Source organism: Arachis ipaensis, chromosome B4 (assembly GCF_059453495.1).
Source record: "Arachis ipaensis isolate K30076 ecotype BB chromosome B4, ASM5945349v1, whole genome shotgun sequence".
Lineage (NCBI taxonomy): Eukaryota > Viridiplantae > Streptophyta > Magnoliopsida > Fabales > Fabaceae > Arachis > Arachis ipaensis.
Genome location: NC_142439.1, coordinates 144,216,147 through 144,230,065, shown reverse-complemented (window position 1 = coordinate 144,230,065; position 13,919 = coordinate 144,216,147). Strand labels below are relative to the sequence as shown.

The 13,919-nt window shown below is 35.0% G+C and overlaps 1 protein-coding gene and 3 pseudogenes across 5 annotated transcripts; 1 reads left to right on the top strand and 3 right to left on the bottom strand.

The window, feature by feature from the left end:
- Window positions 1-512: 512 nt before the first annotated feature.
- LOC107635450 (receptor like protein kinase S.2-like) lies at window positions 513-3,225 on the bottom strand. Of its 3 annotated transcripts, XM_016338926.3 has the most exons (4): window positions 3,022-3,225; window positions 2,198-2,863; window positions 1,104-2,132; window positions 513-1,006 (listed from the first exon to the last, which is right to left on the bottom strand). In XM_016338926.3, the coding sequence occupies exons 2-4, from the start codon at window positions 2,835-2,837 to the stop codon at window positions 648-650; spliced, it is 2,028 nt and encodes a 675-aa protein (XP_016194412.1). In that variant the 5' UTR covers window positions 2,838-2,863; window positions 3,022-3,225; the 3' UTR covers window positions 513-647. The 3 variants fall into 3 exon arrangements, with proteins under 3 accessions (XP_016194412.1, XP_088340285.1, XP_020977731.1); XM_088484159.1 differs by lacking the exon at window positions 3,022-3,225 and having other exon boundaries at window positions 1,104-2,081; window positions 2,198-3,003; XM_021122072.2 differs by lacking the exon at window positions 3,022-3,225 and having other exon boundaries at window positions 2,198-3,002.
- A 486-nt stretch (window positions 3,226-3,711) lies between these two features.
- LOC107637346 (receptor-like protein kinase ANXUR2 pseudogene) lies at window positions 3,712-4,716 on the bottom strand (annotated as a pseudogene).
- Window positions 4,717-10,573: 5,857 nt separating this feature from the next.
- On the top strand, window positions 10,574-12,355 carry LOC107635448 (F-box/kelch-repeat protein At3g23880-like; annotated as a pseudogene). Its single transcript, XR_015880935.1, has 2 exons — window positions 10,574-11,828; window positions 12,085-12,355. The product of XR_015880935.1 is annotated as an F-box/kelch-repeat protein At3g23880-like (transcript).
- LOC107637344 (putative receptor-like protein kinase At5g39000) lies at window positions 12,334-13,829 on the bottom strand (annotated as a pseudogene). The gene is made up of 2 exons (XR_015880936.1): window positions 12,863-13,829; window positions 12,334-12,781 (listed from the first exon to the last, which is right to left on the bottom strand). The product of XR_015880936.1 is annotated as a putative receptor-like protein kinase At5g39000 (transcript).
- Between the last annotated feature and the right edge of the window lie 90 nt (window positions 13,830-13,919).

Genomic DNA, 13,919 nt, shown 5'->3' with positions numbered 1-13,919 from the left:
TTTTGATTATTCTTTTTCAATTTGGTATTTTCAAAAATAATTATATATTTAAAATTTTACTCATAGTTTAATACTTTCCACAATTTTTCTTTTACCTCTATATATATATATTTACATTTCGTGTTTATTGTTCTTTCTGGCCTATCCATAACATTTACTTACTCAGACAAAAAAAATTTCGTATTTACTTATTCGGACAAAAAAAATTTCGTGTTTATTGTTCTTTCTGGCCTATCCATAACATTTACTTACTCGGACAAAAAAAAATTGAAACATCAAAAAGGTTTTTCTTAAATCTTGACATATCAAAGAAGAGTGTTCTTCAACTACCAAAAAAAAAAAAAAGAAGAGTGTTCTTCTGTGAGAGGTGAAATTACCAAGAAGTATATAATTGTTAGAATATAATTAGGATCAATGATGATCAATTAGTATTATTTAGTATATCTGAATATTTATTGTAGGAGATTACGTCTTTATTATTACGATTCTTTTAGTCCCTATAAATAATACTAATTGATCATAATTGATTCTAATTATATTCTAACAATAACATATAAGCGGTTCACATTATTCATATTATCATATACTATTTAGCTTTTAAAATTTACTTTTTCAATTCTCAGTCCCTTCTCACACTTGCAATGTTCTTAATAATATATGCTTCCTCCAACCGGAGGATCAAAGGTCACAGATAACAAGTTGTAATCACCACTTGCGTTGGAATCTGCCTCCTCTTGCAGTGCCAGGGCATGTTGAAGTTGAGCTATCACTTCATTCATTGTTGGTCTCTCATTTGCTTCATACTTCAAACAGCATTTTATGACATTCAAGAATACTTCCCAACACTGTGGTGCAATCTTTCCCTTTAGATTGAGATAAATAACCCCTTCAACAATTGGTAGCTTGTTTGTTAGTACCATTTTTAAGAGAATTATACCAAAGGAATAAACATCACATTTATCTGTGAAATCATGTCCTTGTAACAACTCCGGAGCAGCATAATCTTCTGTAATAAGCCACAGAATTGGTGACTGGTTAACAACAACAAATGATTAAATAAGTATTTTTGCTTTGCCAAGATAAAAATGAAAATAAAAAGTCACCTGCATGAATTTTCTTGGACCAGGGGAGCCCAAAATCTGAGAGTTTGGGCACCAAATCATAATCCAAAAGGATGTTGCTGAGTTTTATGTTATGGTGAAAAATAGATGCTGTGTGAAGGTAGTTCAATCCTTCTGCTACTCCAATGCATATTTCTAGTCTTTTCTTCCATGTTAGAGCTTCTTCATTCCAATTTAAGTGATAATGGAGAGATCCATTGGGAATATACATGTATACAAGAATCTTCTCATCAAGTTCATCACAGAATCCAAAAAGAGAGACCAAATTAGGATGGCGAAGTTGGGAAATATTCTCAATATCTTTTAAATTCCACTGTATATCACTATCACATATAGATAACCAATCCAACTTCTTAATTGCAATTGAATGATAAGTAGCTCCATTTATTAAGATACGACCTCTGTATACTGTACCAAAGCTTCCTCTACCGATGACTCTGCGTTCAAAGTCGAAGGTTGTTCGCCTAAGATCGGCAAGCAAAAACTGATGGAATATCAGCTCTTCTAAATGAATATCATGCATACAAATGACTTCACCTAAGTTTATAAGGGTGGTGGATGATAAAGAATAACAACCATTGTTCTTTTTGATATCTGCTTGTGCCTGCAATAACAAAGCATACTCAAGCAACACCTCTACTTCACCCATTGTTGGTCGTTCATCAGGTTCATGCATCAAACATCTTTTTGTAACATCCATGAATACTTCCCAGCACTCTGGTGCAATCTTTCCCCCGAGTGTTGGATCAATGATCTCTTCGATTGGGAATCGCTGCATAAAGGCTATTACATTCCATGGTTGAACTTGATCATCAATGAACTTTTCAAAGTATTTGATTTCACTCTTCCCCTCCAAATGTTGGTTACCTAACATGTTGGCCTTGTTAAGAAACAAATCCTTCTCCTTCATGCATACCATCACAAGTAGAACCATACCAAAGGAGTAAACGTCACATTTATCTGTAACGGTCAGGCGTTGGAAACACTCAGGAGCTAAGTATCCAAATGTACCTATAAGTAAGAGTATTAGTTGAATTATTTAATTACATGTTTGCAGTAAGCTATAAATGAATTACCTGCAACATAATCTACTTCAATTGGTTTTGGCTTGGAAGTAGATAGTGGTCCCTGCAATGAAAGCCCAAAGTCTGAGAGCTTAGACACCATATTGCTATCCAAAAGAATGTTACTAGGTTTTATGTCACAATGAAAGATAGAGCGCTTGGCTCCAGCGTGAAGGTAGTGTAGTCCACGCGCCACTCCTATACATATCTCTAGCCTTGTCTGCCATGATAGTGGTTTCTTGTCCCTATTGTATAGGTGATCATGAAGAGAGCCATTGCACATGAACTCATACACAATAATCTTTTTCTTTTCATGGTTGCAAAATCCTACAAGAGAGATCAAATTAGGATGATGAAGCTGGCATAGCAACTCAATTTCCTTCATGAACTCAAGGAAATGCTGGTTGGAGTTGCAACACTTGAGCTTTAATGCAATTGTATGGTCTGATCCACCATTGTGTTTGAGACATCCTTTGTATACAGTGCTAAAACCTCCTTTTCCAACTATTAATTTCTGGTTGAAGTTGTTGGTTGATCTTTTAAGATCTTCCAGGGAAAATTGATGGCATAACGATTCTATAACCGTTGAAGAGTGCTTCTTGGATGAGTTTTTCTTCTTTGGAAGAGGAAAGCTTATACACTTGAGAAGCATGATTCCAAGTTGAGATACCTGTTTGGCTATCAAACACAAACAAGATTCTACTGACATGTTATCCCGATTTTCACAGCTAATCACCTCGTATGCAATGAATTATGAAGCAAAGACCAAAATTTGTGAACCAATATCATAAGTTACCAATTTTTTTTTTTTTTTTGAAATAGCAAAAGTCAAATACCTGAGTACGGATCTGCTGAAGATGAAAGCAGAGACAAAATTTCAGTACTTTCTCAATTGTTGTAATCAGTAATCTACTACTCCATCTCAATGGTTCTTCCAAGGTAGTTCCTTATCTCGTTAGATTCTCATTCAATAAGAGAGCTAAAAAGTTGAGTTCTTTTGTTTGTTTTCCAATTCCATTATGATTCCCTTGATTGACTGCAATTGTGCTACTGTCATTTTCTTCACTTATTATGGGTTGGGTGTTGACCTTGTCATGATGAACTCTCCTAATAAAAAATGAGAATGGAACAGGACCTTCCGAATTACAAGCTTTCTTGTATTTACATTTTTATTTATCTATTTACTTTTCCAAAATCCACTTAAACTGTTGCTGTTTTCTTTAGACATATATACCCAAGTAACTTTCACCTTAAATCTTCATTGGTTTACATTTGCAAGTATTTACTTGGAAAAAATGAAATTATGGGATAAGATAAGAGCACATACAGTTACATGAAACTAACATAAGCACAAACTTTAACTCTTGTTTTCTGTTTCTTAATCTGCTACATGAACAGCTACTTCAGTGACAATGGGATTGAAACAAGTTATTGATTTTAGAACTACATCTGCCAAACATATCTTCTGAAAATTCAGACAAACCACTCAACTAAGGAAATCATATTTTTTACCAGAATTATAGCAGTTAACTCTTGGCATCAGCTTCCACTTGAAATTTTAGTGCATGTTCAAGTTCCACCTCCACTTCTCCCATGTCTGGCCTCTCCCTTCCCTCCGTAAGCAAACATCTCTTAGTGATGTCAACAAATGTTTTCCAACAATCTGGATCAATCTTAGACTTAAGAATTGAATCAACAATTTCATTTGCAGATGACCTCAATGACTGACTAAAGCGTTGAAAGTGAAAGTATTCTCTGTTAATCTCGGGCGGCAGCTTTGCACTCACAACTTCTAATAGAACTATGCCGAATGAAAATACATCTGATTTTTCAGTCAACATAGTTGTTGCTAAATATTCTGGATCAAGATACCCAATTGTTCCCTTCACATCTGACTCCACCCTTGTCAATGACTTTGAAGTACTAAGTGCTCCCCTTTTGGATATTAATAGGCTTGAAACTTTTGGTTCCCGATTACTATCCAAAAGAATGAGACGTGTTTTAATATTCCGGTGGATAATAGTGTACTTGGCTCCTGTGTGAAGATAGTGCAGTGCACGCGCCACTCCTATGCAAATTTGAAGCCTCCTCTTCCATGTAAGTGGATCTATGTTCCCACGATGAAGATGATCACGAATGGAACCATTAGACATGTAATCATATACAAGAACCAACTCGGTTCCTTCAATGCAGAATCCAACTAAGGAGATGAGATTGGGGTGTTGCAGCTGAGAAAGCAGGACAACCTCATTCTTCAAGCTGGAAAGACCAAAAACTGAATCCTTCTTGCACCGTTTGATGGCAACTGGTGTAGAACTGTTTTCCAGATAATCTTTGTAGACATTGCCAAATGAGCCTTCTCCAACTTTAAAAGAATTATGGAAGTTATTTGTTGCTGATTGCATCTCTAAAAGTGAAAACTGACGGCAGAGTTCACTTATAATGGATGATGGTTGTTCTTCTAAGATACGTGTTCCTCTATCAACAGAAGAAGATTGGAAGCAGCAAGAAAAACCAGATAGAAAACCCATTGTGCTGTGTTTTGGGTGATATTGAAATGCCTTCTGTACTGTATAGGCAGTAACTTAGTTTGCAATAACAGATAGAAAGTAACAAAGTTTATTGAAACAATATTAAGTAATTAATTAGAATGGAGTTGATAGAATTACATATACAGAAAATTTTGATGATGATGTCAATAGAATATAGCTATGATCACAAAATATAACAGGAATTTTTCTGATCTCCTCCTTTTCATGGTTCACATGCACATACATGTAGGTTTTTCATATGTTTCTGATGTGAAACAAGTCTAAATAATAAAGAGGAATGCTAGGGGGCAGCAATTTTTGTGATTTGTAGCCATCAAATAGCCATCAAGATGATTTTAATGGTGTGAGATTGGTGTAAGATTTCATCCAATGACTCACTTTTCTTTGCTGGTTACATGCTGGCCAGAATTTAACAATCTAATAATAAATTAATAATAATAATAATATAAAGGAGTAGAAGCAACTATATGTGAAGATGTTGGTATTCTCTATATGAAGATGAATGCAGAAGCAACTATTCAGACCTTTTTACTTTGGCTGAGTGCAGAATAATTGAGCTAAAAAAATTAAAATTCAGCTTTGTGCTAATAATTGATTCAAAAAGTTGTTTTAATTGTAGTGACAATTGCAGGTTTGCAACCTTCATTTTGTTAACTTTAGTCTTTCAATCTCTTTTAGCCGCTAGTTATGTTTTTATGCGATGGAAGAAGTTGTATAATAAGTTGATATGAGTTGAAATAGTGTATTCTTTTTTTTTTTGAAAGTGAAGCTTAACACGTGAAGTGGAGCAAGACAAAACGGAAAATAAAAGACAAACATCAGAACAACAGTAACTTATATTCCCATGTTATCTCCGGTATTGTCATCAACAATCAAAGGGATTTGCACCAAGCCACTCCTTGTAGTTCAGAGAGTACATGGTAACAATCTCCTCCACTCCTTTTCCCTTGTTCTGAAATAGTCTTCTATTTCTTTCCAACCACAAGTTCCAGATAATCGCGCAAAAGCTCACCATCCATGCCTTACGATCTGCCATTCTAATTGATACCTCAGTCCAACTTAGGAAATGCTCCTTCAACGAATCCGGACAAGACCATAATCTACCAGCATATGATAGCCATGCACACCAAATCTGCCAAGAAAAGCTACATCCTAGAAGTAAGTGGTGACCAGACTCAACACAATTATTGCATAATACACATAAAGTATCTTGTTGGTTAATGATCCCAAGTCGACTCAGTCTCTCCTTCGTATCGATTCTGCCAGTCAATGCAAACCAAACAAACACCTCCACTCTTGGTGGCACAAGTCCTTTCCAGATAGTACTCGTAAAGCTATAGCTTGTGATCTCCTCTGGGACCATGTTCGCCTGCATTACCTGCACAAATGAGTTAGTTGTAAAAACACCTTGTTTATCATATTTTCACACAACTTTGTCCTGTCTGTCATATGCAAGTCTAACCAGCCTTAACTCATCAAGTAGCTGGTTCACAAGATTCAACTCTCATTGGAACAATTGTCGTCGCTATTGGAAGTTCCATATCCATTCTAATCCATCCCAAAACCCACAATCCCCTATCACTGATCCTACTTGGTTTGAAACAGAGTAAAGTCTAGGAAAACGATCTTTCAACAACCCTCCAAGTAGCCAGACGTCCTCCCAGAAGCGAGTATCTCTTCCGTCTCCGACCTCCATAGACAACCCATCAATCATCTTCTGCCTCAGTTCTTGAGTCGTGAACTGTAACTGACAAATATCCCTCCACGGCCCCCCGCACGGGTAATTCTTGGGTGGACAAAGGCACAGTTGGATTCTAAAATACAATTTTAAAAATTAAAAATTAAAATCGTGACTTACGATTTTATATTTTTTTTTATCCTATATAAAATCGTGATTCACGATTTCTGTTTACTTTCTTTTATTTTTTGTCTTATTTAAAATTGTTACTAATAATTTACTAAAGACACTAAAAATGTATTTTTTTAAAGACATTTACATGTGTTATGTTATTATTGGACATTTTTATTAAACTGGTTAATAATTTATTTTTTAATAAACCAGAACAAAATCAGTTTATTATAGCAATAATAATAAACCCAATTGTTTGCATTATAATTATTAGACCCGATTTGATCCGATTAAATTACACAATCTAAACCGAATATCTTTAAACGTTTTGATAAAAAGACAAATATATTCCTGATATTTTGTTTTGTGGGATTTAAAAATACAATTAAATCTCTAAAAAAAATAGATTTATTATTATTGTTTTTAAAAAATCGGTTTTATTCTAATTTGTTAAGAAATTTAAAATAACCAACTCATTAATACGTCCAATAATAATACGAAATATAAGTGTCTTTACAAAAAGACGTTTTAAGCGTCTTTATAGGAGCATCTCTTAATTTCTTTTTATCTCATATCATTGTATTATACCAAAATATCATAATATTAACAAAAACACCATTAAGAATCCAATATAAAAAAAATTAACCTCTTTAGCAAACAAATATTTACGCATTCGTTTTCAGTAAATATAGATATTCTGGTAAAAGTCAGTTAATATATTTAACATCTCCCTCACACTAAAATTTGCAAATTCAGTTTCATACAGGTTTGAGTTTTGTTTAACTCCAAAACTATTTTTATAAATTATAACATAAAAACCAATACATATCTATTTATAACATATAAACCAAAACTATATTCATAACATGTAAAAATTCAAGATAATAGAAAAAAAAAAAAAATCCAACGACTATCCAATATCTATTTATTTATACCATATAAACCAATTTTCTCTACATATAAGTTATCTTTTCCTTATTAATAATGTCATAGTTTTAATAATTTGACAAAAAATAAGAATTAACCAATCATTTTTTAGTAAAAATTTTTTCGAAAAAGCTCTACATTCATGTAATTTTTTTATCCAAGTTATCCAAGTAACTTCAATCAGACGCGCCCCCCAACCCCCTTACACGTTTGTTATACACGCGTCTTATATAACGTATATAACGTAAACCTTCTGCTGCGTGATAAACCTCTTTCAACGTAAACCTTTCTCACTGTAAACCTTGTTCTCTTCTCGCATTTTTCTCTTCTTCTTCTTCTTCTTCTTCTTCTTCAACCTAATAAAATTCATCGTTCTCATCTGTTCGCGTTTTTCTTCTCTGTTCGCATTCTTCATTATTGATCTGCATTAAATTCAACGTAATAAGCTCCGTCGTTCTTCTTCTTTTTTGTTTTCTTCTTCGATCTACACTTCTGAATGGAAACAATGAATAATTCAACTTCAAATCAGTTGAATGAGGTTATTACATTGAGACAGCTAGGAAATGATTGCTGCATGCTATCACAATAATCTTAAACTCTGAACAAAGTAAAAGGAGGCCATCGAACCGAACAACATTCATTCGGTGAATCAAAATCACAAAGGCCACTGAACTGAACAATATTCATGTGGTGAATAAATGGTGATCAACTTTCAATCAACAAAAATAGTATTTCTCCTCCTCTTTCTCCTCCTCCTTCTTCTTTCACATTCGCGCACATAGGTTCTTCTTCTGCTTCTTCTTCTTCACGCACGCATATTCTTCTTCTTCTTTCGTTATAATCATCACCAACAACACCAACATTTTGCTCGGTTAAGTGAAGTTGCTCATTTTGATTCACTTGATTGTTAATGTGTTCAGTTGAGTCCTTGTGCATGCAGAAATATTTTTCTTACTGATTGAATGCTTATCACGTTTTATTCAGCACATGATTGGTGTTCGGTTCAGTGGTGTTGACCATTTCGGTTCACCTGATTATTATGTGTTCAGTTGACTTCTTTTACATGAAAAAATGCTATTCTTGATGATTGAATGTTTATGACGTTTTATTCAGCACATGAATGTTGCTCGGGTCAGTGGAGTTGCTCATTTTAATTTACTTGATTGTTAGTGTGTTCAATTGAGTCATTGTGCATGTAGAAATATTTTTTTTGATGATTAAATATTTATGATGTTTTATTCAGCACATAAATGATGTTCGGTTCAGTGGAGTTGGCCATTTCGGTTTCATTTCTGTTTTGCACAATTCAAAACTCTTTCTCCTCACCTTCTACTGCTTCTTCACCAGGGAGAGAAAGATTAAAAGAGAAAAAAAATACTGCAGTAATAACAACAAAAGAATGAAGATAAGGAGAAAACACGTGAAGAAGAAGGAACGCGAAAAAAAAAGGAGAATGAGGAGGAGGAAGGCGAATCTCTGTTGTTGTTTTCGTTCGTTTTTTGTTGTTCCTTGCCAAATCTTCTCACGATTCTTCTCAAGTAGTGATTTTTGCAGAAATCGTGATTGAAGTTTGAGTGATTTTGAGAGAGATTCGAAGAGAAGGAGCGGTTTCGTGTAGAGGAAGAAGTAACTTTTTTCAAAATGAGCGCGAAGTAACAAAGGGTTTTCAGTCGCGTGTTTTCACTTGTTATTAATGTGCGTGACTCTATTTGGACTTGGGCCAACTTGGTTACATGGTTACATGGATGTGTAGCGCGCCCGAAAATTTTTAAAAAATAAAAAAAACTCTTACCTATATTATTCAATTAAAACATAAAGTACTAATTAAATGCAATAAACATGTACATTAAAAGTGTCATAAATAATAATCATAAAAAATTTCATTTATAAATATTCAAATTCTATAACTTATACATGTTATAATTCTTACTATCCTTGATTTCTTAATCTCTCGTACCAATATATCATAATTATAAAATTAATTCATAATTTTATATTACATTTTTTATGTTTTTCATTCTTATTTATTTTTTTTTAACTTTTTCTTAAATTATTTGCAAACCAAAAATACCATTAAAAAAAAATAAAGTATGACAACTAAAACAAATATAAAAATAAAAATATAATTTTATACAACTCTAATATGAAAAATTTATGTCTTTTTTTAAAAAAAAAATTCAAATTCTCAAAACAATAAATTATATTCAAATTCTCAAATATATACTCTCGCAAGAAAAAAGTTTTGTAATAATTTAAAGGGTTAAGTATGGTTTTGGTCCTAAAGGTTTTTCGCCAAGATCGAAACCATTCCTCGTCTAATTTTCGATTTAAAATTATCCTTAACGTTTTTCTCGTATTAAAATCGTCATTTTAAATAAAATTTTTAATTTAATTCCTAAAATACCCTTATTTTAATAAAAAAAATAAAATTTAAAAAAAATTGCGTTTTGGAGGAGGGGGGCAAAGGAAACGCGTTGGAGATGGGGGGGAGGAAACGCCATAGCCGTCGCCACCATCGCCGGTTCTGCTTGTATTAAATTTGTGTTGATTTGTTGATTTTCTGTTTTTTTGTGTTAAATTTGTGTTGATTTTCTCTGTTTCTTGGAGGTGGAGGTGGGGTGGGGGGAAGGGGAGACGGGGAGAGGGAGGAGACGCGGGGTGGGGGTGGGGGTGGGGGTGGGGGGGAGGGAGAGGGGAAGGGGAAGGGGAAAGGGGGGAGGGAGATGGCGGCGGCGTTGGTGGTGGTGTTGGTGGTGGTGGTGGTGTTGGTGGTGCTGTTGGTGGAGGTTTTGGCGGTGGTGGTGGTGGTGGTGGTAGAGGTAATTGTGTTGGTAGTGGTGAAGATATTTTTGTCAAAAAAAAAAAAAAAGACGATTTTAATACGAAAAAAACTGTTAAGGATGATTCTAAATCGAAAATTAGATGAGACACGATTTCGATTTTAATGAAAACTTTTAGGACCAAAACCATACTTAACTCTAATTTAAAAAAAATAATTAAAAAATAAGTATTTTTTTCCAATATCCAATTCAAAAGTGATTCTTCCCTTCCCTTGGACCTTGGTCTTCTGTTTTGAACGAAATTTCAAATCCCGGGGCTGAGTGAATTGCGAGGAAAGCACTGCGTTCCATTCCAAGCATGGATAAGAAGAAGTAGAAGCACATAACAGGGAACAAACCAAAACAGCAATCGACCATGGAGAAGAAAGAGCAACAACTGAATGAGAATCACAAGAGCAAGAGCATTCACGATATTCTCCCTCTTGAGCTGATTCACATAATCTTACTTAGGGTTCCGCTCAAACAACTCGGTCGCCTCAAGTGCGTTTCAAAGCTTTGGAACACTCTCATTTCCGATCCACACTTTGCGGAATCGCATCTTCACCTCCCTGCCGCACCCACCCATGTATGCCTCTTCATAAGTAACTACTCCAAGACTTGCTCCGTTGACATTGACGCAGCATTTCACGACTACAATTGTGCTACTGCAGCAAAAGAGGTATCTCTCCCTTTCAAGATGAAAACACATTATGGTTTTGAAGTTATGTGCTCCTGCAGAGGCTTTGTTCTCTTACACCGAGCCCGGCATTTTTTTATCGTATGGAATCCATTGACTGGATCCAGCAAAAGAGTATCCTACTCTCACATTGTTTCTCGTAGTAATCCCGTTTAGGATGACTACTTAGTTGTTGTAGCTTCTCAGGATAAGAATGGCCATGACCACTTTGATTGCTTGTCTTTGAGAACTAATTCATGGACTAATCTTGGTTTTGCAGTCTCCAAACCCTTGGGTAGGAGCAACTGGGAATCTCGTGGGTTCTTCTTGAATGGCGCTATTCATTGGTCGTCTTGCACTCTTAGTGTTAGAGATTATAGTATTCTTATATTTGATTTGAAGGAAAGGAGTTTCTCAACCATATCTATGCCTGAACAAGTGATGGGTTATCTCGATCCCATTCATCTCGTCCTACTCGGAGGGTGCCTGGCCTTGTATTCTTATGAATGCGATAAAACTAACATATGGGTGATGAAACAATACAAAGTGCAGTCCTCTTGGACTTTCTATGAGATTTCTCGTAAGACCGTGCCTCTATACTTATCCAATGGTAGTGACATTGTTGCACTAGATTTTGTTTTAGGTACCCGCATAAGGTTTGCAAAATATAATGCCAAAGGAGAGCTCCTCCAACGCAAACATGTTGATTATCCTCACTGGTTGTCCAAGTACGGCAGAAGCTACACTGTATACACAGAGTGTCTCGCGCCACTCCCTACTGAGATTAAGGATAAGGATATGGATAAGAAGAAGAAAAGTGGTATGTAACTATTCTCCTATGCATTGCACCATGTTATTCCTCATAGTTTTAATTGCTTTGTGATTAATTAAAAGTACCTAGCAAGATGCATTATGCATCAAGTTGCAATCAGATGCGGGGTTTGGCTATTGTTTGAATTTATCAATGCTTAGGGAATCATTGTTCCCTGTCTTGCTTCCTATAGCCTAGTCTTGTGGCAAGGGTTTTTAAGTTATTTCTTTTTTCACGGCTAATGCAGTGGTTATCTTTTCTGTAGGCCATCAGAATCAGAAGGGGGATGTCAAACAAGGAAAGAGAACTAGGAGCAAATGACTGGACATCAGAGACACTTAATTATGTTGTAAATAAAGTGTAGGATTGGCAAGTTCAGCTGGAAGAAGCTTCTACAGAATTTTGTTTTATTTTGCTTTTGCTTTAAAGTATGATTTCCCTTCCAACTATGCATGTGAAAAACTGGAACATTTGAAAGTGCAGATAGAGTTTCCTCTAGTTAAATCGAATCACTTATATTATCTGCTTTATCTTCATTCAATATTGCCTTAGTTGAGTTATCATGTCTACACAGAATATCACACATCATTATAAGATCTAACATGTAAACTAATTGTTAATTTGTCAAGATGAAAACACATTATGATTTAACATGTAAACTCTGGTGCAATCTTTCCCCTGAGGGTTGGATCAATGATCTCTTCGATTGGGAATCGCTGCATAAAGGCTATTACATTCCATGGTTGAACTTGATCATCAACGAACTTCTGTAAGTATTTGATTTCACTCTTCCCCTCCAAATGTTGGTTACCCAACATGTTGGCCTTGTTAAGAAACAAATCCTTCTCCTTCATGCATACCATTACAAGTAGAACCATACCAAAGGAGTAAACGTCACATTTATGATTTATCTGTAACAGTCAGGCGTTGGAAACACTCAGGGGCTAAGTATCCAAATGTACCTACAAGTGAGACTATTATTTGAATTATTTAATTACATTCTTTGAAGTAAGCTTATAAAATTGAATAAATAAATCAATTACCTATAACATAGTCTACTGCAATTGGTTTTCGCTTGGAAGTAGATAGTGGTCCCTGCAATGAAAGCCCAAAGTCTGAGAGCTTAGGCACCATATTGCAATCCAAAAGAATGTTACTAGGTCTTATGTCACAATGAAAGATAGAACGCTTGGCTCCAGCATGAAGGTAGTGTAGTCCACGTGCGATTCCTATACATATCTCTAGCCTTTTCTGCCATGATAGTGGTGTCTTGTCCCTATTGTATAGGTGATCATGAAGAGAGCCATTGCACATGAACTCATACACAATAATCTTTTTCTTTTCATGGTTGCAAAATCCTACAAGAGAGATCAAATTAGGATGATGAAGCTGGCATAGCAACTCAATTTCCTTCATGAACTCGAGGAAATGCTGGTTGGAGTTGCAACACTTGAGCTTTAATGCAATTGTATGGTCTGATCCACCATTGTGTTTGAGACATCCTTTGTATACAGTGCTAAAACCTCCTTTTCCAACTATTAATTTCTGGTTGAAGTTGTTGGTTGATCTTTTAAGATCTTCCAGGGAAAATTGATGGCATAACAATTCTATAACCGTTGGAGAGTGCTTCTTGGATGAGCTTGTCTTCTTTGAAACAGGAAAGCTTATACACTTGAGAAGCATGATTCCAATTTCAGATACCTGTTTGGCCATCAAACACAAACAAGATTCTTCTGTCATTTTATCCCCATTTTCACAGCTAATCACCTCGTATGGAATGAATTATGAAGAAAAGACCAAAATTTTTGAACCAATATCAAAAGTTACCAATTTTTTTGTTTTTAAATAGAAAAGTCAAGTACCTGAGTACTGATCTGCTGAAGATGAAAGCAGAGACAAAATTTCAGAACTTTCTCAATTGTTGTAATCAGTAATCTACTACTCCATCTCAATGGTTCTTCTAAGGTAGTTCCTTATCTCGTTAGATTCTCATTCAATAAGAGAGCTAAAAAGTTGAGTTCTTTTGTTTGGTTTTCAATTCCATTATGATTCCCTTGATTGAGTGCAATTGTGCTACTGTCATTTTCTTCACTTATTATG

Coding starts and splice junctions, on each gene's coding strand:
- LOC107635450 (XM_021122072.2), bottom strand. CDS start 2,894: ATGTCAGTAGAATCTTGTTTGTGTTTGATAGCCAAACAGGTATCTCAA. Junction 2,133..2,197: donor TGAAGTAGATTATGTTGCAG/GTAATTCATTTA, acceptor TCTTACTTATAG/GTACATTTGGATACTTAGCT. Junction 1,007..1,103: donor GTCCAAGAAAATTCATGCAG/GTGACTTTTTAT, acceptor GGCTTATTACAG/AAGATTATGCTGCTCCGGAG.